The sequence below is a fragment of the Microdochium trichocladiopsis genome (assembly GCF_020744255.1).
Source record: "Microdochium trichocladiopsis strain MPI-CAGE-CH-0230 chromosome Unknown B0I36scaffold_3, whole genome shotgun sequence".
NCBI classification, from domain to species: domain Eukaryota; kingdom Fungi; phylum Ascomycota; class Sordariomycetes; order Xylariales; family Microdochiaceae; genus Microdochium; species Microdochium trichocladiopsis.
The window spans coordinates 161,180-181,948 of NW_025763546.1; the positions used below are offsets into that span (position 1 = coordinate 161,180).

At 57.7% G+C, this 20,769-nt stretch overlaps 8 protein-coding genes across 8 annotated transcripts; 6 read left to right on the forward strand and 2 right to left on the reverse strand.

Moving 5' to 3' along the window:
• Positions 1-546: 546 nt before the first annotated feature.
• On the forward strand, positions 547-4,174 carry B0I36DRAFT_381464 (heterokaryon incompatibility protein-domain-containing protein; the record flags this gene model as incomplete). Its single annotated transcript, XM_046160861.1, has 3 exons — positions 547-803; positions 906-958; positions 2,115-4,174. 3 exons carry the CDS (start codon positions 547-549, stop codon positions 3,902-3,904), a joined length of 2,100 nt encoding a protein of 699 aa, XP_046014644.1. The 3' UTR covers positions 3,905-4,174.
• Positions 4,175-4,655: 481 nt separating this feature from the next.
• B0I36DRAFT_360066 (uncharacterized protein) lies at positions 4,656-5,672 on the forward strand (the record flags this gene model as incomplete). Its single annotated transcript, XM_046158234.1, has 1 exon — positions 4,656-5,672. One exon carries the CDS (start codon positions 4,656-4,658, stop codon positions 5,670-5,672), a length of 1,017 nt encoding a protein of 338 aa, XP_046014645.1.
• Positions 5,673-7,167: 1,495 nt separating this feature from the next.
• On the forward strand, positions 7,168-10,008 carry B0I36DRAFT_360067 (uncharacterized protein; the record flags this gene model as incomplete). The annotated part of the gene is made up of 5 exons (XM_046158235.1): positions 7,168-7,411; positions 7,472-8,793; positions 8,854-8,938; positions 9,037-9,723; positions 9,794-10,008. The coding sequence occupies 5 exons, from the start codon at positions 7,168-7,170 to the stop codon at positions 10,006-10,008; spliced, it is 2,553 nt and encodes an 850-aa protein (XP_046014646.1).
• A 735-nt stretch (positions 10,009-10,743) lies between these two features.
• On the forward strand, positions 10,744-12,144 carry B0I36DRAFT_238212 (alpha-ketoglutarate dependent xanthine dioxygenase; the record flags this gene model as incomplete). Its single annotated transcript, XM_046149589.1, has 2 exons — positions 10,744-10,849; positions 11,084-12,144. The coding sequence occupies 2 exons, from the start codon at positions 10,744-10,746 to the stop codon at positions 12,142-12,144; spliced, it is 1,167 nt and encodes a 388-aa protein (XP_046014647.1).
• A 154-nt stretch (positions 12,145-12,298) lies between these two features.
• Positions 12,299-13,291, reverse strand: B0I36DRAFT_360069 (uncharacterized protein; the record flags this gene model as incomplete). Its single annotated transcript, XM_046158236.1, has 1 exon — positions 12,299-13,291. One exon carries the CDS (start codon positions 13,289-13,291, stop codon positions 12,299-12,301), a length of 993 nt encoding a protein of 330 aa, XP_046014648.1.
• Positions 13,292-14,111: 820 nt separating this feature from the next.
• B0I36DRAFT_82075 (uncharacterized protein) lies at positions 14,112-15,720 on the forward strand. Its single transcript, XM_046163397.1, has 3 exons — positions 14,112-15,112; positions 15,187-15,482; positions 15,559-15,720. The coding sequence occupies exons 1-3, from the start codon at positions 14,171-14,173 to the stop codon at positions 15,563-15,565; spliced, it is 1,245 nt and encodes a 414-aa protein (XP_046014649.1). The 5' UTR covers positions 14,112-14,170; the 3' UTR covers positions 15,566-15,720.
• A 956-nt stretch (positions 15,721-16,676) lies between these two features.
• On the reverse strand, positions 16,677-18,579 carry B0I36DRAFT_239464 (Ppx/GppA phosphatase family-domain-containing protein; the record flags this gene model as incomplete). The annotated part of the gene is made up of 2 exons (XM_046149691.1): positions 16,677-18,366; positions 18,455-18,579. The coding sequence occupies 2 exons, from the start codon at positions 18,577-18,579 to the stop codon at positions 16,677-16,679; spliced, it is 1,815 nt and encodes a 604-aa protein (XP_046014650.1).
• Positions 18,580-19,662: 1,083 nt separating this feature from the next.
• Positions 19,663-20,301, forward strand: B0I36DRAFT_405013 (uncharacterized protein; the record flags this gene model as incomplete). Its single annotated transcript, XM_046161784.1, has 1 exon — positions 19,663-20,301. The coding sequence occupies exon 1, from the start codon at positions 19,711-19,713 to the stop codon at positions 20,299-20,301; it is 591 nt and encodes a 196-aa protein (XP_046014651.1). The 5' UTR covers positions 19,663-19,710.
• Between the last annotated feature and the right edge of the window lie 468 nt (positions 20,302-20,769).

Below are 20,769 nucleotides of genomic sequence, written 5' to 3' on the forward strand. Positions count from 1 at the left end.
CCCGGCACCAGATCAGGGTAACGCATGAGAGGGCGCACATGTCGGCTCAGCTGTCAGGTACGTGGCCAAGCTAGAATAGTGATCCTGGTCCTGGCGTCGTAGGTCGATCTTGTACTGCGATGAGGGACGGGCCGGCGAACTTCGCGCAAATCGACTTTCCCTGATCGACGCAGGACAATCCTGGTAGCTCCTCTGCCGTTCAGTGCCGTAGCACGGGCGAAGCTTTGGCAACAAGCCAGTGGGCACAGTTTTCGCCGGCATCCAAACTGCGATGGATGCACAGCAGTGGAGTTGAAGGTGTGTGGATTGATGATGCTCTCTCGTGTATCAAGTCTCGCATCCGGCGCATGTTACAACGGCGGCATCTCCTTGCCTGCTCTCGAAAAGTGATGCTCATCTCTGCCTGCTGCAATTTCTGAGCTTCACAAACAAAAAGGCTGGCCTGGAAAATCGACACAAATGAACTTGCAGCATGCACCGGGCTCGTCGAGAGAACAAGGGCCGCCGGCCGGGGTGCAGACTGGCGGCGTGGGCGTGGGCGTGAATATGGCCACTGAGGACGAAGTGGTCAGGGAAGTTGTAGAGGAAGTGGTCGAGGAAGTGGTCGAGGAAGTGGTCGAAGATGACTCCACAGAGCTCGTGGTCTCCAAAGCTGATGTCGTGCTTGACTCAGTAGAGCTTGAAATTGATGAAGACTTGGAGTCAGAGACTGTGCTGCTCGAAGTGACCGACATGGAGCTCGACTCGGTTTCTGTTGGGAGTATCAACGAAGATGCGCTGATAGTAGGGTCGGTTGACGTGGTGTAGGTCGGGAAGCCGTTGTCGAGGGTGGGATATCCTTGCTCCCTTGTGGTGGTAACGGAGGTAGGCTTGTTGCAGGGCTTGCCTACTGAGCTACCCAGCAGGGCAGCCAGCGGCAGCACAATGGCGGTAGACTTGAAAAACATCTGCGCCGAGGGTCCGTTGACAGGATTCCGCAGAGTATGCAAGTGCGCAAAGGAGAGGGATCTTGCGTCATGCCCTCCGGTAGACGAGTGGTAGAGTTTATAGTCCTTCAGGGCGAGCTACATGCAGCCATCCCTGGCACTTTACTAGTTCAATTCTCCTCAAACCTGCGCCGACGGCTGACAATCTAGTCGATTCTTCCGCCGGCTAGGACTCTATAGCTGACGGACCTGTGTTGTGCCCGGCCAAGATTCCTGCGTCTCGCAGGGCGAAGGCTGAGCCAAGTCGGGCGCCACTAGTGTCCAAGACTGGTGAATCCGAACCCGATTAAAATTGTTTCAAGCAAGCCACTTGACCCCTTGCGCGACAATATGTCTCAGGGACAGGTCCAATGAGCTGCTTTTTAATGCATAAGTGCCTTGGCATTGTGCTGTTGGCTCCTGCTCGTGATTTCGGCAAGGGAGCACTATGAACCGCCCGGTCTGGGGGCCATCACGGCAGACTCCGTATGGATCAGCCCGACGAGATCAAAGATGAGACCCACGCCGATCTCCATCCAGGATCATAGTCTCCGACGAGGCTGCCAAGGCTGATGAGCCGTGACGAAAGGTCACTTTTGCGACTTGCTTTTTCTACACCTATTGCCAATTCGGTCAATTCGGGGCTTGCGACCTTTCCCGTTCAAGACTGTTCGAGGATATCCTTCGTACAGTAAGTCAAACAGTATACAGATCCGTTCGAGATGCAAGGCCGTCGATTTCTGCTACAGCGTTTGGTTTCCGTAGGTCAACAGTGGGCGCAGTTGGAGTTCAGGGACAAGATGCCAAGCAAACAATGTGACGGGGTCGGTCAGGCAGTCCCCGCACGCGGCCAGCCCACCTGTCAGCAGAAAAATTGGAATGGCAGGGCTTGGCCGCCGTCCATAGACCTCCAAATCGATCGAATATTGCCCTTCAAAATCGCCATTCCCTTTACGATGCTTTGTCAGGTCTGCGTAAATGTTCTCGAGCATCGTCGTGGCATAAGGTCAAATCGCGGGGGCTGGTTGACCTTCTCGCACCATGAGACCTCTAGCAGTTTCCTGAAATCCGCGCAGGAGGGTTGCCAAGTGTGCCACGACCTTTGCAAACAATATCCAGCTTCTCAATGGGACTCCGCGCGACTCGCAGAGGAGCGCGGAGAAGCCAACGCCGCGCATACGTTCTGTGTGGGCTCCCTCAACTGCTATCGTCGCGGGGACAAGCTCACATTGAGTTTGTCTGTATACCCGAGCGACGAGTACCTGAGCAGAGAGCTTATGCCCATGGGGATGTCTTGCTTCATTCTCCAGCCTGATCGGGCCGGTGTTCCACGACCTTCAAAGCTGGAGGTGACCTCATCGACAACATTCTCCGATGAGAGCTTCGAGCAAGCCAAGGCATGGATTGAGACCTGCCGCTCTCACCATCACTTGTGCAGCCGTGGAACGGAAGCTTGGTTCCCTACCAGGCTTATTCATATCGGAGACCTTACGAGCGACGGAGACACCACACGACTGATCCATACCGCCGAGGAGGCTCCGACCACTCCGTACGTGACCCTCAGTCATCGCTGGGGTCAGGTGCAGCTGATCCAGCTCCTGAACGACAACATCTCCTCGTTCCGCACCCGCATCCCACTGTCAAAGCTCCCCAAGACCTTTGTAGAAGCTCTTCACGCAGCCAAGAAGCTCGGCATCTCGTACATCTGGATTGATTCGCTCTGCATCATCCAGGACCGCGACGACCTGTCGGACTGGTTCCGCGAGGCCGCGCTGATGCACAAGGTCTACTCGCACTCGTACTGCAACCTCTCGGCGTCCGACGCCAGGGACAGCACGGAGGGCCTCTTCCGCGCGCGGGACCCGAGGACGATCCAGGCCAGCGTCAACCTGTGCATGGAGGGCCTGGACGAGGCGCAGGCCTACCTCCCAGTGACGTTTGCCGACGCCGACGGGTGGTCCAGGAACGTGCCGTGGTGCCCGCTGAACCGGCGAGGGTGGGTGTTCCAGGAGCGGATGCTGTCCCCCCGCATCCTGTACTTTGGGCACGAGCAGCTGTTCTGGGAATGCGGCGAGCTCGAGGCTGCCGAGACGTATCCAGAGGGGATGCCCGATACGATCAGGAGTCAAGGCCCGGGGGCTGGATTGAAGGTGCAGGACCCGGAGCAGCACCTGACCCGGCTGAAGAGCCAGCCTGGCGCCGATAGTGATCTTGACCTCGCAGAGGCCATGGCCAGCATCTGGTCGAGCATGGTCAGCGCGTATACCAGCAGCGCCCTGACAGTGGCGGGGGACAAGCTGATTGCTCTGTCCGGCATTGCGCAGCAGCTGCAGAGCATATTCGGCGACGAGTACGTCGCTGGCATGTGGCGGTCGCGCCTCGCCATCGATCTCGCCTGGACTGTGTCGCCAAACTCCAAAGGTGTCAGGCCGCTCGAGTACCGTGCCCCGAGCTGGTCCTGGGCCTGTGTCGATGGCCTTATCATGGTGCGAGACAGGTTCAGGCCCTGGACGTCGCTGATCACGGTCGAGGCGGTCCACCTTGATCACGCGGACAGCGGGACGACGACGGGAAATCTGACGGGCGGTTACGTCGAGGTTACTGGCAAACTACGCCATCTGGCGATAGCCAAGCTGGAGGGGACAGGATGGGTGACTGCTGATGGCATCTTCTACAATCCCGTCGAGCTCGACGCCAAGGAGCAGGATACGGATGACGGAGTACCGAAGCACTCGATCTACGGCATGGCTTTGATGACCTCAAGAACAAGCACTGATCTTATAGTTATGCTTCTGGAGCGAGTCGATCGAGAGGGAGAGGTCTACAGGCGGGTCGGACTGGCCTCGATCCCGAGCCAGGAGCACATCGTGACGTTCCTGATGGTGTCGGCCCTGGAGAGCGCGGATGACACAAGAGAGGCGAGAATCCGGATCGTGTGATGCAATCCAGATAAAAGTCGGACGGAAGCTGCAGGCCAGTGCATCTCGACTAGAGGGACAAGTGATGCAGCGTCCTAGGGTTGTATGGCCCAGCGAAAAGAGCTGCAGAAGGAAACACTGGAGTGGAGTTTTAAATGCACAAGCCTCAAGGATGTTGAGTGCCGATGAACAAATGACAGTATACACAATGATCACTGGGATGCATGATCTATCAAGAAGAGGTCAGATGCAAAGCAGAGATTTCAGTCCAACCCAGCAGTATCTCTAAACATCCGAGGTATTGCATGGTGGTTTCAATGATCGTTTGCACACACGGCCTTGCTTAGCACCGGCGAAGATTGGACTCCATGCCAGGCCTCGTTAATTGCCGGCATGACAATGGTTGAGAACGCGTTGTCACAAAAGTGAACGATGTCGTATTGCTGGTGATGGAAGCACTGCGAATGGAAAGCGGGCCCCCTTGCAGAGCGCGACTTTTCAGGGTCCTTTTCTCCGCAAGACCCCTGAGCCACACGAAGCTCGCTGCCGCTGGAGAGAAGGACGCTAACAGTATTGGCAGCAAAACTCTCATCACGGTGTTAGCGGGCTCTGACCAAACCCAGACGTAACCAGGTTTTGCCGTCTGCAAAGTCACGCGAGCACCTTCTTATACTCAAACCGCACCACCCCAGCAAGCCTTCGACCCCGGCGGCACGCACAGCAGTAGCACGCCCGAGAAGCACCTCCAAGCATGCGCACGCACGGTCCTTGAATGTTCCATGTTCGCCGCGCCGGAGCCAAGGGGCTCGGCGTCTTCGCATCGCGACACATCCCCCGCGGCACGCGCCTCCTCGCAGAGCCGCCCCTGCTGAGCATCACAAGGGGCCAGCCCGACGTCCTCAGGGCGGCGTCTCTCCTCAGCAACGACAATGTCGCCAGGCTGCTGCAGCTCTCGACCAACGACAGCCGCAGGGCACGGCAAGCGAGTCTCGCCCTGAGCCTGCTGCCGACTCTGAGCAACATTCTCACACGCAAAAAGGCATCCCTGGCCAGCAACCGCCGCGTCCTCAATGTCTTCTACAACAACAACTTTGCAATCGGCGACGAGGCCGGCACCCGTGCGCTGTTCCCGACAGTCGCGCGGCTCAACCACTCGTGCATCCCCAGCGCCCAGGGTAACTTCAACGCCACCTGGGGGCACTTCACCATCCATTCCCTGAGGGACATCCCCGCCGACGAGGAAATCACAATTTCGTATCTGCACGACGAGATGGCGCCCCGGGCGGCGCGGCAGGCCAGTCTGAAAGCCGGCTATGGGTTCGAATGCGGGTGTCCCATCTGTGCCGCGAGTGATGCTCGCACAGCAAGCGATGCGCGGAGGGCGCAGCACCACAAGCTGCTCCGGGAATACCACTCCCACGCTGCCAGGTCCTCGCAGCAGCAGCCTGGCAGCACAGAGCTGGCCTCGGCCCCGAGCACGCTGCTCGCCATGGTGCGCCGACTGACCGAGGCGTACGAGGCCGAGGGCCTTGCTGGTCGCGAGACAGCATCGCTGTACTCGCTTGCCGCACGGCATGCGATGGCCATGGGCGACAAAGAGCTCGCGCAGAGAATGGGGAAAAAGGCGTTGGATCTGGAGCGAGATGCTGTGGGCGAGGACAGCCCGTTCTTCCACACGGCGCGGGAAGCCTTGGAGCGCTTGGATTTCGCGCCACCAGCCGTTGTGCCGGCCAAGGCGCGGGGGGAAGGGGAGGAGGACGAGGCTCTGTCATATGCACCTTGGACGTGAGCTTGTCAATCTCGAACCGATATTGAATACTCCGCGCAGATTCGGTGGAGACGCCACGACGTTTGCGCCATGCGCGCCGTTACCAGCCACGGCGCAGCTCGGCCGAGAACGTCAGGCACCATACCAACCCCGCCCTGGGTGTCTTTGTCCCACGCCTGGACCAGGTTCGCTCGATATGACTCACTTGACGATGCCGCTTCCAGACGCTGGACGGGTTCAGAGTTCCAACAGGGGCTTGACCTGCATGACCGAGATCCAGGTTAGGCTAAATGCTTGCTGGGTTATGAAGCGAGTGTGCGGGTGTAATCTCCACCAGGGCAGAACTCTGATCTCCCCTGAAGGACGCAGCCGAAACCGACATTGATGATAGTTACGCTAGTGCCCTGTCACATATTTGTACAAGGCTCGCCAGGACCGAACGAGATCATTCGCTGGCAGCGAGAAACGTTTGGTTGCATCGAGCAGCATCGCTTGATGACGTGCATGCGTTGCCTGGAGCAGCGATTGGCAGGCTGCAGTGACCATTGAAAATCAAACACGCCAGTCACACAGCTGAAGCAGTGTCCAGACCGAAAAAAAGCTCGAAGCGAGGCAGAACCTGGGGGCTCCCCTCCAGCCCTGGGCCACCGCGCGCGAGATCGCCCAGGAGAGCGACTGCGATCGAATTCTGGGGTGCAAATAAGGTCGAGCAGGTCCACCACGTGTGTGCAACAAGCGTGCCGATTGGTGGTGGCTGCGGCCGGGGAGCGTAGTGCCCCTGATGCCGGATGCTTGACATGGCCAATAAGCACCCCAAGAGCACGCCACTCTGCCCTAGGCCCCTGGGTCTGCCCCCCGTGGAACAGTCCGCCAACCTCGACTGGTGCCTGCCCGATGTTGTCCTGACAGGCTCAACGGCCTCTCTCGGTGGCCGCGGCTGGCAGCTCGGTGTCAGATTCGTTTGAGCCTCCCTCCTGGTGCTTGAGCCAAAATGGACAAACCCCCGGCTGTGGCGGCCGCGTTTAATCTATTGCAGACCCAGACTCGTGTCCTCCTGGTCCTTGACGTGCTGTCGTACCCCTTGAAAGGCACCGGGGACAAACATTCGATCTCCTCATTCCGGCTGCCGGCGTCGTTATTCACGAGGCCACATCTGGAGCTGGAGTTGACCCGAGGCCATCTGCTTTTCGACGGAGAAGCCCGCTGAAAACCCCTGCTGGCTACTGCGCAATCGCTTGTGTTAAACAAGTACCTTGAGCCAGCCGCTTCGCTCGTCCACCAGTCCCGCCTGGATCCAATCCTGAGTCAGTCGTCTTCCAACCGTTCTCTCTCACTTTGACCGTCCCGTCAATTGCCTGCATCCACCGCACCAGTGTCGATCACCTGGCCCTACCTGCGGCCTGCTGCAGCTTCTCGCGACGTGAAAGAACCCCGCCAGCCGGGACTCTGACCACGAGAGCCGAAAATAGGACCGTGGCAGGGGTTCTCTCCACGGACCAAGCACGGTCTAGACGCCATGGCCATCGATGCAGAGGACCTCGTCATCCAGCCCTTCCGGGAGCTCGTCGAGCGTGGTAAGGAGGCAATCGCCAACGCCGGCGATGCTGCCGATGAGGATCCCGACCAGGCCAAGGTCATGGCCAAGGCGGCTGCAAGTGTGGTCAAGGAAGGTGAGAGAGCGCTGGGTAGGCTCCAGCCCTTATGGGAGCAGCAGTTGGAAAAGTACGGCGATGCCTTTACCGAAGCAATTCGGGATGATTGTAAGACCCGTGACACATTCGAACCCTCGACGAGCTTGACACACTAACAGCGCGATTCAGCTACAATCGCCGAGGGCCGTCGTGTCTTGGAGGACCTGCTGTATGATTTTGACGACTATACAGAGTTGGACACGTTCGAGGCCGAGCGATATACCCAGCTCCAGAGCGCCTCGAGGTCGTTTGCCAGATCAGCCATCGAAACAATCAAGACAATGAAGATTGACGCACCAGTCCCCAGGGGGCTGCCTCAACCACTATCCACACCCATCACGCCCACTTCGCCAGATCCTACACAGCTAACCTTTCCGCCACTGCCACCGCTGCCGCCACTATCGCCCAAATCTGCTGCCTCACGCCCGCAAACGGCCTATGAGGCGACGCACGCCTCGTTCCACAACCACCATAACGTGCCTCCTCTGCCGGCCGTCCGTGCTAATGGGGTTACCAGCATGCGAAGCAGCCGGGCCGATGGCCTGACGAGGAACGACACCCGCATGTCTCACAGCTCTCAGGGGTCGGCCAGGAGAGCCTCATCGCGGGCAGGCACCAACCATCACAGCTCAGTGCAGTTCGAGGTCGCCGAGGCTGCACACCGCGTGTCGCCGAATCTCGAAGTCCTAGGTGAGGAGATGCACAAGATTCGGCTCGTGCAGGGCGGCGCGCAGAGCCCGCCGCCGCCGCCGCCGCCGCCGCCGCAGCAGCAGCAGCATTTGCAAGGAGGAGTACCACCACCACTCCCAGTTGGCTCTCCCTGGACAATTCCACGCACGACGGCGTGGGTTACGGAGCAGGCCAACTCGGTCGAACCCCCACAGGCGCGGTTTCGCGACTCCATCCCGGAGGACACGATCCCTGGGCTGGCGGCGACAAATGGCCATGCCAAGATCCGCCATCCTAACAACAGGTATACCAGTGACAGCTCAAGACGGGCGAGCTCCGTGTTTGACGGACCGGCGAGTCCAGAGACGACCGCGCGCCGGTCGTCGAACACCTCACACAGTAATGGAGACGACTTCACGACGCTCGATCAAAACTATCAGCGTCACAACATCCGGTCAAGCTCGATGGTCCATCTTGATGCCAGGGGCGAGCAGGTCGAAGCTCGGCCCGGTTCACGAATGGACGCTTTGGCCGAGCACGAGGAACAGCCGCTGCCTATCCAGCATCCGGACCCACAGTCTTTCGACACGGGGCTAATGCTTGCCCGCGAGGACGAGGGCCAGTCCTTGAGTCGATCAGCCACGCCCATCTGGTATAGTCGCAAGGCGAACTGCTCGATCGGCCCTGAAAGCAGTCTCTATCAGCAGGGCGGGTTCTGCAGGGGAGCCCTCGCGTTCAGGACCGATGGCTTAGAGTCCGGCACGAAGATAGTCTACGACTATGTGAGCTTTCCCTGGCCGGTGAAGACGTTGAAGCTTGTGCTGACTTGTGGACGGGCGTAGTTGGACAAGAAGTCTGAGAATCAGTGCATCAGCTGTGAGTATAGGCAAGATACTGCTCGGATACAAAACGACATGCGCAGAGCAGGTGAGTAGCAGATCTAGCCCCCAAGTCCTCAGGCAAATCAGGACGTGACGCAACGCAAGAAACCCCAGTTCCCTGACACACTCGCATCTGCAAAACAGCCAACGCCAACTTCATCACGGAAGGCGTCATCTACCGCTCGCGCTTCCTCTACAAGAGCCACATGTCGACCAACATCAGCACCTCGACGCCCTTTGCCTGCGTCTTCTGCGCCCAGGACGGCCGCACTACGCGCGAGGGCGACGCGACCGTTTTCCGCAACAAGGACCAGCTCTTCAAGCACCTGGCCCGCCACCCGCAGCCGCTGCCGCCGGTGAACGGCGTCACTGTGCTCTACGGGACGGTGGCGAAGGACCACTTTGACGCGGCGGACTTCGACCTGCACTTCCCCGAGTCCGCGGCGGTCGCGAACAGCGTCGTCACGGACGAGCAGTCGGAAAAGTTGGCGCGCCTGCCCACCGCGGTGGCGCGCAAGACCCACATCGAGGGATACGGCCCTGATAATCTCGAGTCCAGTATCCTGCGGTTCTACGCCGGCGCGCGGATAATTGGGATCGAGTTCCCTGAGCAATACGATGGGAAGTGGTGCAGGGGGTGGCACGACGGCCTGCGTGGTTACTTTCCGAGCAAGATCATCGAGCTGGAGCCCCCGACTAAATCAGAGGTGAGGCTGCCGGGCATGAACAACGACGGGGTCACGCTCAAGGCGCGGTGGAAGTGGACACCCAAGGACGCCGGCGCGGGATGGCTGGTTTTTGACAAGGGCGACGTCATTTCAAACGTCAGCTGTAAGTGCTGCACTCGGGGACTTGGTGTTTTGGCGCTCTTTCCTGGTGTACTAACAAGAGCGATAACCAGGGACCAACCAGGAGCAGTGGTGCTGGTCGGGCATCACCAAGAACGGCAAGGCCGGGTTCTTCCCGCAGACGCACATCAAGCCCGAGTCTATTTCAGCAGCAATCTCCTCGGGGCCGTCCTTCAGTGGCAGCGGTGCAAAGAGTATCAAAGGTGGGAGCAAGATGAAGATGTTTGGGCTGAGGCGAACCACGACCGTCTCGTCGAACAACAGCTGATCCCAGCAAAGTCTTGGTGAGAGGTGAGGTTGGGGATGAAGGATGTAGGAAAATAATGCTGCATGAAGATACCCAAAGATTAGCATAAAACCTCATTCATTCGTGAACATGGTAGTCCTATGCGTAATCGTGACCACTCGCTGAGTGCTTGCCGTAGAGGATGCGAGCTGGTGTGCCGTGGTTGTGCTGTGTCTCCATTGGCAGGGATCAAAATGCTCCTGCCGGAGACGGGCGACGGGCGAGCGTGGATGCCCGGACCGCTCCGACCCGCACGGTTGCGCCGTTTCTGGTTGATGGCCAGTCCATTAAGAGGGGAAAATTGGGATTCCCAGCCGTGGTATCGGGGGGCCATTAGTCACCAGCAGAACAAGACACAGCCAAGTCTGCCACACCACCACTACGAAGAAAGAGGTACGCTGTGCGGCTTACTACCGCTGATAAGGCCCTCTGGGTCCCCGCGTGGGCGGTCCCACCGAATGCGCGGGTTCCGCCGGCGGCCGTGGTGGGTCCCCAAAGTGGCACCTCCCGGGGCCGGCGCCGCGCGGTGGGTACTGATAAGCATCCGGGGCGGCGTGACACATGCTATTTCAAGCATACTTACGCGTAACTACATATAAAGACACTGGCGTCTTTTCTTGACTGTCTTTGATCAAGCAACACCTGTCCTCTCATAACAACGTTCTAAACAAACACATCAAACAAACATCCAGCACATCAAGAGACCTCATCACCACCATGGCCATCTCGTCGAGACTACAGGTCGAGCCCCTCCAGGCACCAGAGTCGTCTGGTGTCAACTTTGGAGCAGTCGTCCCCAACGCCAATCTTGAGAACCTGACGGGTAAGACATGAAAGAGCAACTGAACACTCCGTCTCGATACCACACGTCGAGAACGCGTGCCACGAAAGCCCCATGAGATGAAGCACCCACGCAGACGGCGTGCACACTCTCGCCAACGACACCACCTCAATGAGGGAGAATACCCGTAGAATCGGTAACCTCCTCTGGTAAGCTCCACAATACAATACACTTGCCTTTGTCAAAACATGGGCTGACTCATGTATACGTTTCCAGATGCCGACTTCGAGGTTATCCGCGAGGCCCTCTACACCCACCAAGTCGTCGTGTTCAAGAACCAGCAAGGTCTCTCGCCAAAGGCCCAGTTCGAGCTGACCCGCCGCTTTGACCCGTCGGCGACCTCGTACGGCCACGGTAAGACGCTCGACGCCAAGCGCAGCATCCTCCACCCAGACCTCAAGACCATCCCCCACCAGCCGCAGGTCCAGGTCATCGGCCACGGCTTCGTCGCCGAGCACGAGGGCCTGACCAATATCCAGCTGCGCCACCCGCACCACAAGACATTCCATGCCACCGCCATCCCCGAGGACCTCGACCGCGACCACACCCGCTTCTACCGCTGGCACATCGACGCTGCTCTCTACGGTGAGCTCGCGCCGCCCCTCGTGACCACGCTTCTGGCCGCCAGCGTCCCCGGCGGTGGCCGCCGCCAGACATGCCACTACGACGACGACATGTCGAGCGACGACGACAGTCTCGACACTCTCGACGTGGCCCTCGGCACCACCGCTTTCGCATCCGGCTACACGACCTACGACCAGCTGTCTCCGGAGGACCAGCTCTACGCGCGCACGACCAAGGTCGAGTACGCCGAGCACCCATACATCTGGATGAGCTCGGCTAAGTCGCGCGCCGACGGCCTGGGCCTGGTCTCCCAAGGGCTCGAGCTGGCTCCGGAGCAGCTCCCGCCCTCGGACCCTTCGCAGATCCAGACCCTGCCCATGTGCTGGAAGAACCCGCTCACGGGAAAGCTCGCGCTGCAGATCCACCCGTCCGCCGTGCGCAGGCTGCACCTCGCCGACGGCACCGTGGTCGACGACCTCGCCGAGGTCCGCGACATCTGCCACCGCCTGCAGCGCCCGGGCATCGCGCCCAGGAATGTGTACGCTCACGACTGGCAGGTTGGCGATCTTGTGCTGTTCCACAACCGCGGCGTGCTGCACAGTGTCGTGGGGGCTTTTGCCGAGGGCGAGGTTCGGTTGTTCCATCAGTGCAATGTTGCTGCTAGTCATTTCCCCGTGGGGCCGGATAGCGAAGTGGATGCGGCAGGAAATTAGATTGTTTTTTGTTGAGAAATGCAGTGTGGGATATGATTGATGCCAGTTTCATGAGATAGAGACAAGAATACACCTCGTTCGCAGTGCTGAGCTGCATTGGTAGAAATAGTGTGAAGCCTTGAGAACAAGATGTGAGATGAAAGATATGTCGATACTATGATGTGTGCCCTCTCGCGGCGAGCATGGCTGTCACCCGATCCGTCCACGTCCTCACCATACTCCCGCTTGGATCATGGTCAGGGTTGACCTCCGCGATCGTCAGAGCCGCCACCTTGGAACTCGCCATGAACACACTCAGCGCCTGCATCATCGACTCGAATTGCACGCCGGTGTAATTGGGCACGTTTGCCAGCGGGAACGACACCGGATCGATCGAGTCGACATCGAGATGGACCAAAATGACATCAACTTGGTCCTGCAAGAACCGCAGAGCCTCCTCAGCTCGGCCTGCCGGATCACGTTCGACAGACGCCGCACTGACGACCTTGAAGTTGTTGTCAAAGAGGTGGGCAAAGTGCTCCGTCTTGTTCCCCGGGCAGGCACCCGCGGTCATGTTGGTACCGAAGAAGACGAGGTTCGAGCTGTCACAGACTGGATTGAATCCTCCACCATGAGCACGCGAGAACTGCTTCATGCTCTCCAGCGTGCCCGGGAAGCCGAGCAGGTTGGCGCAGTTCATGCCGGCAAAGACGCCCGTGGACCCGGGATCCGTCGGGGAAGCGAGGTCCAAGTCGGCATCGATATACATGAGGCCGACCCTCTTGCCGTCCTGCTGGTGCTGCCAAAATGCAGACATTATGGCGGGAGACATGCAGCACTCCCCGCCGAGGATGAGCTGGAATGGCAGTGGGCCGCCCGCCTCATGGGGCGCCCCGCGCAGGTTGTCCGAGATGGTGCTATGCACCTGCTTGCACACTTCGATGTTAAGCTCTTCGTTGCGCACACCGCGGGGACCCATTTTGGCGACGGAGTGTGTGGCGGGTGCTGAGAGAGCCTCGTGCTCTGTGACGGTCGAGACGCCACGGTCCGCGAGTCTCGTGACGATGCCGGCATCACGGAAGGCTTGTGGCGCTTTCGACTTGCCGGGGATGATGGAACCACAGTCGGCAGGGACGTATGTTATCGCGACAGATTGAGATGCTGCCATGTTGTGGGTTTTCCACAGATGGGCGAGTATGTATGTTCCAGAATGGCACTTTTGGTATTGTTTACCGGGTTGAAGATAATTCGATGAATAGTCAAGTGCTGACCCGGTTGTTGTCACTTGAAGGGCGCTGCTGACAGCAATGCGATAGTCATCGACTATGACGTAGGCCCGCCAAGCCCAGACCCTGACACCTGAGCAGCTCGGCTGCTACACTGCAATGAGTCAATACACAGGGCCTCGCTTTGATTGTAACTGTTGACATACCATCGCGAAATCCGCTGTCATATGAATCAATCCGCATGGCACCAATTGCCACGCACGAAGCGTCCTCGTTTGGGTCATCAAAAGTCACGAGTTGATCTGTAAGCAGGGGCACGGGTCCTTCCGATCTAATGCGACCGAGCATCGGCCTATACTCACTGGGGCGACTAGAGACCATGCTGTATTGGTCAGGGTGGCGGAGGCCACAAAACATGGCCGGGTCATAGGCACGATCATGTCTCCCAGCCTTCTGAGAGACCGCCCTGGTCGCTCACTGATAAAGCAGCTGATGCCGGCGGCTATCTTTGCAGCAAGAAGATGTTGTTGGTCGTGCGGGCAATTACCTCATTGGACGATATGCGCCAGTGCAGTGAGGCGGAGTTGCGGCTGGGGGTTCTTTGACAAGGCCTGAAACTATCCCAGGAGTTCCCACAGAACCAACAACGCACCTCAGAAATACGCCTTGTCAGAATCCATGTCCGATTCGCGGGAGGCCTTTGTCGGGTTTTGTGGTGAACACTCCCGGAATGGTATATATCCCTATTTCTGTCAGATTCGTCCGCAAGTCGTCATCCCGTCATCGATCGACTGGATCTCAATCACAACTGACAGGACGCCATGGCTGCTGAAGCAAGGAAGTCGCCCCAAACGCAAGAAACACTAGCCCCGCCAGTCCTCACTTTGCTCCTGTCACTCAAGGCGGAGCTTCTCAGACTTCACTTCCTCCCCCTAAAGCAAAAGTACGATGACAGTCTGCGCAACATCCCAAGAACAGAGCCAAACCCTGCCGCCTACATTGGTAGGCAAGCCGACTTGTACAACAACAGCCGCAACGCCTGCAAGGAGCGCATAGCCCGCCAACTCCACGAGCAGATCGACAATGTCCTCCTCCAAGCAACGACGGAGCTAGACTCGTGGCTCACAGAAGTGAAGACCCCGGCGAAGGCCGATGGCCCTAGGGACATCCGCGATGCTCCAGGCCAGGGGGCTGCTGTGCCCACGCCAAAGAAAGGTGTGGAGACACGAGATGGCACCCAGGCAAACACCATCAAGGATTTACCTCGCGCACGCTACCAAGCTACAATCGAAGACGTGCCAGACGCTGGTGACGAGGAGGACTCACTATTCGTCCCCCAGTCTCCAAGCCCAGGTTCATCCGGGCTGAGTTCTATGAGCGGCTTCACCGACAACCTGATTGCAGAGGACCTCAAGCCGGCGAAACCCGCAGTGGGAGGCGATCCCAAGGGGAAGGCTCCAGAACAGAAACTCCGCCAGCCGGAAGCTTCTCACCAACCACAGGCTCGGGGACCAGATACCCAGAGCCCAGCCGACCCCAAGCCAAAGCCTCCACGGCAACAGGATCGCGTCTCAGTGAGCGCGAAATATCGCGACGGGAAAATCACCTTCACTCCCGCCAATCCGTCAGCAGGCGCAAAGAGGCCTTCGGCGTCAGTGACAGACTACTTCACGCCCACAAAACAGCCTGCCGCCAAGAAAGCAAAGCACGCGTCCGACGCCGCCGCTCCCAAGCTGCCTCCTATGGTGCCAAAACCGTATCTCGTAAGCTCCCTTTCCATTCTTTTGGTGCTTCATATCAGCGGACTAACCATTTTCTCTCCCTGTCTCTCTCCCAGACAACGAAGAATACCATCAGCATTACCGAGGTCAATGAGGATGAATGCGTGCACCATTTCGGCCAGCACAAAGGACTGTACGTCCTTCGATGCAACAAGTTAGCCTGCAAGAACCGGGTCCGGGAACAAGAAGGCGCCGCTCGGAAAGTGTCAAGCCCGCGCAATCTTGCCAGAATGACAGTCTACTTCTCTGCCAACCCGCTCGACAGTGACCGCGCTCTTGATCACTTCAAGGGACGGGGCCACGGATTGCGCCAGATGAAAGACATCTACGAAAAGTACGCTGTCAGAGGTACGTTCGTCCGCATCACTCTCAACAACTTTTGGCAAGCAATGCAAGACCACAAATCGCTAACGCAGTGATATGTGCAGTCACTGATGCCATCGAAGACCGCAATCTCGGCAACCCTGCGGACAAGACGTCATGCGTGAGGCTGGGCCCTGTCCATGGCACCAATCCGGCCGTTGAAGCCTCAATCTTGAACCGATGCTCGTCACCCGAGTTGGGCTCAGTTGGAGCTGGAACGTCGTCCAGGACAGCTGACGTGTCTCCATTGTCGGGCAAGGGAGGCAATTGGAAAGGAGCCTCGACCGCTGCCAAGCTGCACACTGCTCAGCCAATCCCAGAACCGGCCAGCGCCAGTGACGGGACGATTCAGGAAGAGCAGGAACCACGCCGCAAACCACCTATGAGAGCTGCCGCGAGTGCCGTCACCTCTTACGGGCCTTTTCCTATATCGGACGATGAGACGGAAAAGCCGAGTCGCAAAAAAGTAGTGAGGCTAGAGACGCACGTGAACGGCGTGAACACGAGCCCTATTAAATCCGCCGTATCGGCGTCCACCGCCAAGACAAAAGAACACGAGAGGACCACCCCAACCAGAGCAGCTAGCGCTGGGGTGTCGGCTGGCCAAAGCAGGGCCGACGATGGCGGGCTGAGCAGCGACAGCGACGATAGTGACAGCAGCATTCCACCTGTGCACAAGATCGCGAAAAGGTCGCCAACCTCGACATCAAGGGTTGTGTATGTCTAGTACCCACAATAGAAATGTTCTCTTCTGCTGGCCTGCCGCTCCGGCAAAGATCCACGTGAAGCAACAGGGATTTTCTCACGTCGAGCTTAGGCAACTTTTGAGGTCACCACGATGCTGAATGACATCTTGTTGTTGTCTAGGTCTGATTTGCTTCTTACCCGTACCTCTATAGCTTCTCAGCACCTGATTAGACCATGTGCGCACACTCTTGTTGATGCGTACATGATCTCTCCCGGCGTGCTGTACATGTGGCCCACAGTTCTCCTCCAGGCACTATGTTTTGAAATTACTTGGCTTGGAAGACCAAACACGCGAAGTGGACTTGTTTCGAGTGAAAGGCTAAAACGTGACAGCTTGCACGTGAAGGACGGCCCGTCTTGCGCTGCGCCCCTTCAATGGGGCATGAAGTCTGGTACGACAGAGTAGACACCGAATGTTTTTACAACCAGGAACAAGCTATCCAAGGTCTTCCTCTACTACTTCGACCTGGACCTTCATGCCCCAACCGTTCTCTCCTCCAATCCAGTTCTTCCTTTTCCCTACTTTCTCTATCAGGCGCACATGGTCTCGCAGTGCCTGAGCGAGCTGTGCGGGATCGGACTCGACCTTTTGAACTGAAATGGTCAACCGCACGCCCTCTTTGTTGCCAGCAGAGCCCATATTCCAGACCCAATTTGCCGATAGCACAACTCTCGGCTCCTCCTCGGGAATCTTGCCAGAGGGATACAACCGGCTAATCAGATACCCAATGCGTCCCAGATATGCCGCCCACCATACCTCCTCAGGCGTGATGAGCTGGCGAAGAAGTTCCTTGAAAAGGACCTCGCGTGGGGGAAGCTCCCCCATGTACCTGGATTCAAGCATGAGCGCCAGTCGTGCCCTGTCCTCGTGAGAGACTCCGCGCGTGGACGAAAGCAGTGCCGTGCTTGTGCTATACAAGGCCGAGGTGGAAGCGAGCTCCTTGTCCATGACTCCATGGACATATAGGGTGTTGGCGAATGCTTGGATGACGTGCGAGGAGATGGTCTCTGGGAAACGGCGCGAGCGGCCCGGCGACGGTAGGGGCACGGATGACTGTAGAAGCCGGCATATTTCCAGCGCTGACGGCGGTGCCACAAGTCCAGTGGCAACCTCCAAGGGGTCCTGAAGCCGGATGCTTGGCCCCAGCATCTTGAAAAGCACTCCCTCCCGCACCCCGCCCTGGCAGAAGTGGGCTTTCTGGATGCCGTAGGGGATGGCTTCCGCCAATGCGTTCACCAGGAACGCCACGGCCGGAACTTGCTTGCGCCGCCTGTCAGAGACGCGGAAGATGCTATTGGCAGTCTTGGCAATCTCCTTCAAGGCTTTGGTATCCTCGAATCTGCTTTTCCCGACAGTGTAGCCATTGATGATCGATATCGGGTGGGGTTGGCCGTGAGTCTGCTCCATATATAGGAGGAGATAGCCCCAGCCCCGAAAACCGCCCCCGGAGAGGTACAACGGAAATCCGCCCTCCTCCCTCGCAATGTCGATCAAGCTGGACGGCACCTTGAGCTTCTCATACGCATCGGCCAGGTTACTCACTATCTCTTTGCGCAGTCCTGCAACAGCCTCGTCGGCATCCTTTTTTGATTTGCCCTTGGTGATCTCGTCGAGCCTCCTGCTCAGCGCCGCGGCGCCGTAAGGAAAGCTGAAGGAACCCTTCTCGCTGATGCGTACAGTACCACCTTGGTATATCATCCAGGTGATCTGCGTGCTGCCACCACCGAGATCCATCAGAAGCCCTTGCACGTGGGAGAAGCCGCTGGCGACACCAAGAGCGCCGATGCGGCCTTCGTCTTCCTTCTTCAGAAGCTCGACCTGCAACCCCGTCCCTGACTTGATTGCATCGATGAACTCGGCCGAGTTGATGGCGCCGCGCGTGGCCTCAGTGGCGACGATGTGAATATTTTCCTTTGGAACCCTAAGGTCCACACAGACAATTTGGAACCGGACGAGGGCGGCAACGACGTTTTGAATCACATGCGCAGGAATGGGGATCCTTTTCCCTGTGTCTGGGTCAAACTGTGCATCGTAGAGCGAAATATCTACCCGGTAGACGTGGACGGTGGGAAGGATACGGGCACGTTCCGGGGACATATCAGTGACAGAGAAGCGGATGCCATTACTATTTTGATGTAAGTTAGCACAAACAGCAGAGCATCAGAGCGACTCATAGGATCAAGCGAATAGGCAGGTGTGGGGATTGATCCAACCTTCCCATATCAACTACACCTTGGAGGTTAGGATTGGTCTCGTCATTAGCCTGAGTCGACGTCTGGAGGATGGGAATGGCAGATGGCGGCGAGAGGGAGAATGGCTCGACCAGTTGGAACCCCATGTCCGAGACAGGCGAGGAGCTTCTCTGCACTTCAGACATCGCAAATAATTGTATCAATGTTGATCTGGGAGCGTACCAAGCAATTCAGGATCGACACCAAGCGCGGACCACTCGCAGCGTTGCTAAGCACAGGGTCATATAGAGATTGCTGATACAAGCTTCGGGGCTCTTTGTTTGCTGGGGAGATGGACGGGCAACTCTGTTGCCAAGGCTCTGGCATTGATCCCACAGAACAACTCCTCACTTCAGAATGACGTGGCCCCGAGAATCTCGATCTGGTTCATCACGTGTTAGCATTTCCAGGGTGATGAGCTTGGACAGGCGGGTACCCTTCAGCCCAACGCGAAGCCAAATGCCCTAGGAGGTGATTGCTGATTCGCCTGCAGTGCACATTCGGGCATATGCGGCGATCAGCCACATTTGCAGGGCTTGTGGTACGTTGCACAGCATCGCGCTAATAACTTTGTAGCACGCAACAGCAATGTCAAGAGGAATACACCAATCAAACGGATCGTTGGGCGAGAGGCATGAGCCCCAAGCCACTATATTACAGTGTAACCCGCACTGAACGTATGATTCCACACCCAAGAGACTTCAGAGGGGCGACGAAGACCGGACTCTGCGACCTCCACGTGGTGTCGCCTGGGAACCTACTGATCGAGATCGGTAGAGCCAATGCAGAGACAGAATTGCACGCCAGTACAGCCAGGCGCAAGCAGCAAGGTCCTTCACCATAACTTTATCACACGCGAAGAGGAAAATCTGTCCATCAATTGGAGATTGGAGGCTTCTGGCGGATCCAGAAGTATCATGACTTTACGCTTGCTCGTCTATCGATATCAAATTGGGGGACAGAGGGGCCTGGCTAGCACGGCGACACCAGCTCGCACTGCTGAGAGAGGGTGACTAACAGAAGGACTGGGTGGCTTGAACTCTGAGTGTAAAAGCTACTCCTAGAGGGCAATCACATGCCAGGGGAAGGCTTTGGGGGGCTGTCTTGTTCCAAGTTATCATTTGAAATTTCTACGAGCTCTTACCAGGAGGTCGAGTTACTTGATTCTCTGATCATCTAACCATCCGACCTCCTCTTTCTGTCGTCCCAAGTACGCTTTCCAACCTCCAGTCACCGCAATGTTCCCGCGCCGCCGCAGACCCCTTCTCGGGGCCGCCGTACTGGTCGGTGCGTCCAAGTCAGCTGCCAGGCATGAAGTACAGAAGCAGACAGTTATGGACGCCCAGCGTGAGGTCGAGATACAGCGTGAGGTGGAGGCGCGGAGGCGCCAAGAGGTAGAACAGGAACGACGAACACAGCGCGCCGTCGACGAAGCGATGAAGAAGGCAGCCACAGACAACCAAAATCTTCAACAGAGCGCCCCTGCGATGGTGCCACCACCTGCGCAGCAGGTTTACAATACCCAACCAGCGATGCCAATTCAAACACAGGACAGGGGGCACTTGATGACGACGCCCGGACAACCCTACATACCAGTTACGAACGCTGCGCCCAACCGTCAGCCGGAGCAGCTCATGCGAGCCCCTTCTCCGCAGGTGCCGGCATACTTGTCAGGGTCTCTGTCACAGGATGGGAGGCCAAAGAGTGCACAAGGCATCAGTTCCACAGCGCCGGCTCTAGATTCAAACGCTCGGTATTGTACCCAATGCGGCTTTGCTTGCAAACTCAGTGACAGATTCTGTCGTCAATGCGGTGCAAAGCAAGTTTAGCAAGAGCGCAGGGTCGCGAGAGCTGTTCGAGGTAGGGCCGAAGAGTGATGGCCCGCCCGATCATATACAGTTGAGAAAACCACCGGGTATCGTTGTCAATAACCAAATCGATGGGTTTGCTCGCTCTTATCCTAGGATCCGAAGACATGTCGAATTCGGAACGCTGTCTACTCCGCAGCAGATAAGTAGGCTGATCCGACCTTCTATCATCAGCGGCTAGATTGTGTAACTTTCCGGCGTGTCCTTTGCGGCGCCAAAGCGTGTTCTCTGCCTCGGACAAGGCTGCTGCACCTGACAACTTCTCCTCGAACGTCTCAACGTAGTGGCCAAAATGCAGAGCCTTGGCAGAGAGGTTAAGAGCGTAGCCGAAGCAGCGGCCGCGCCTTTTCGATTCCACAGAGCCAAGCTCGCCACCAATTACTTTCAGAGCTTTATCGTTGCTCTCTGCATTATCCAGAGTAAAGTAAC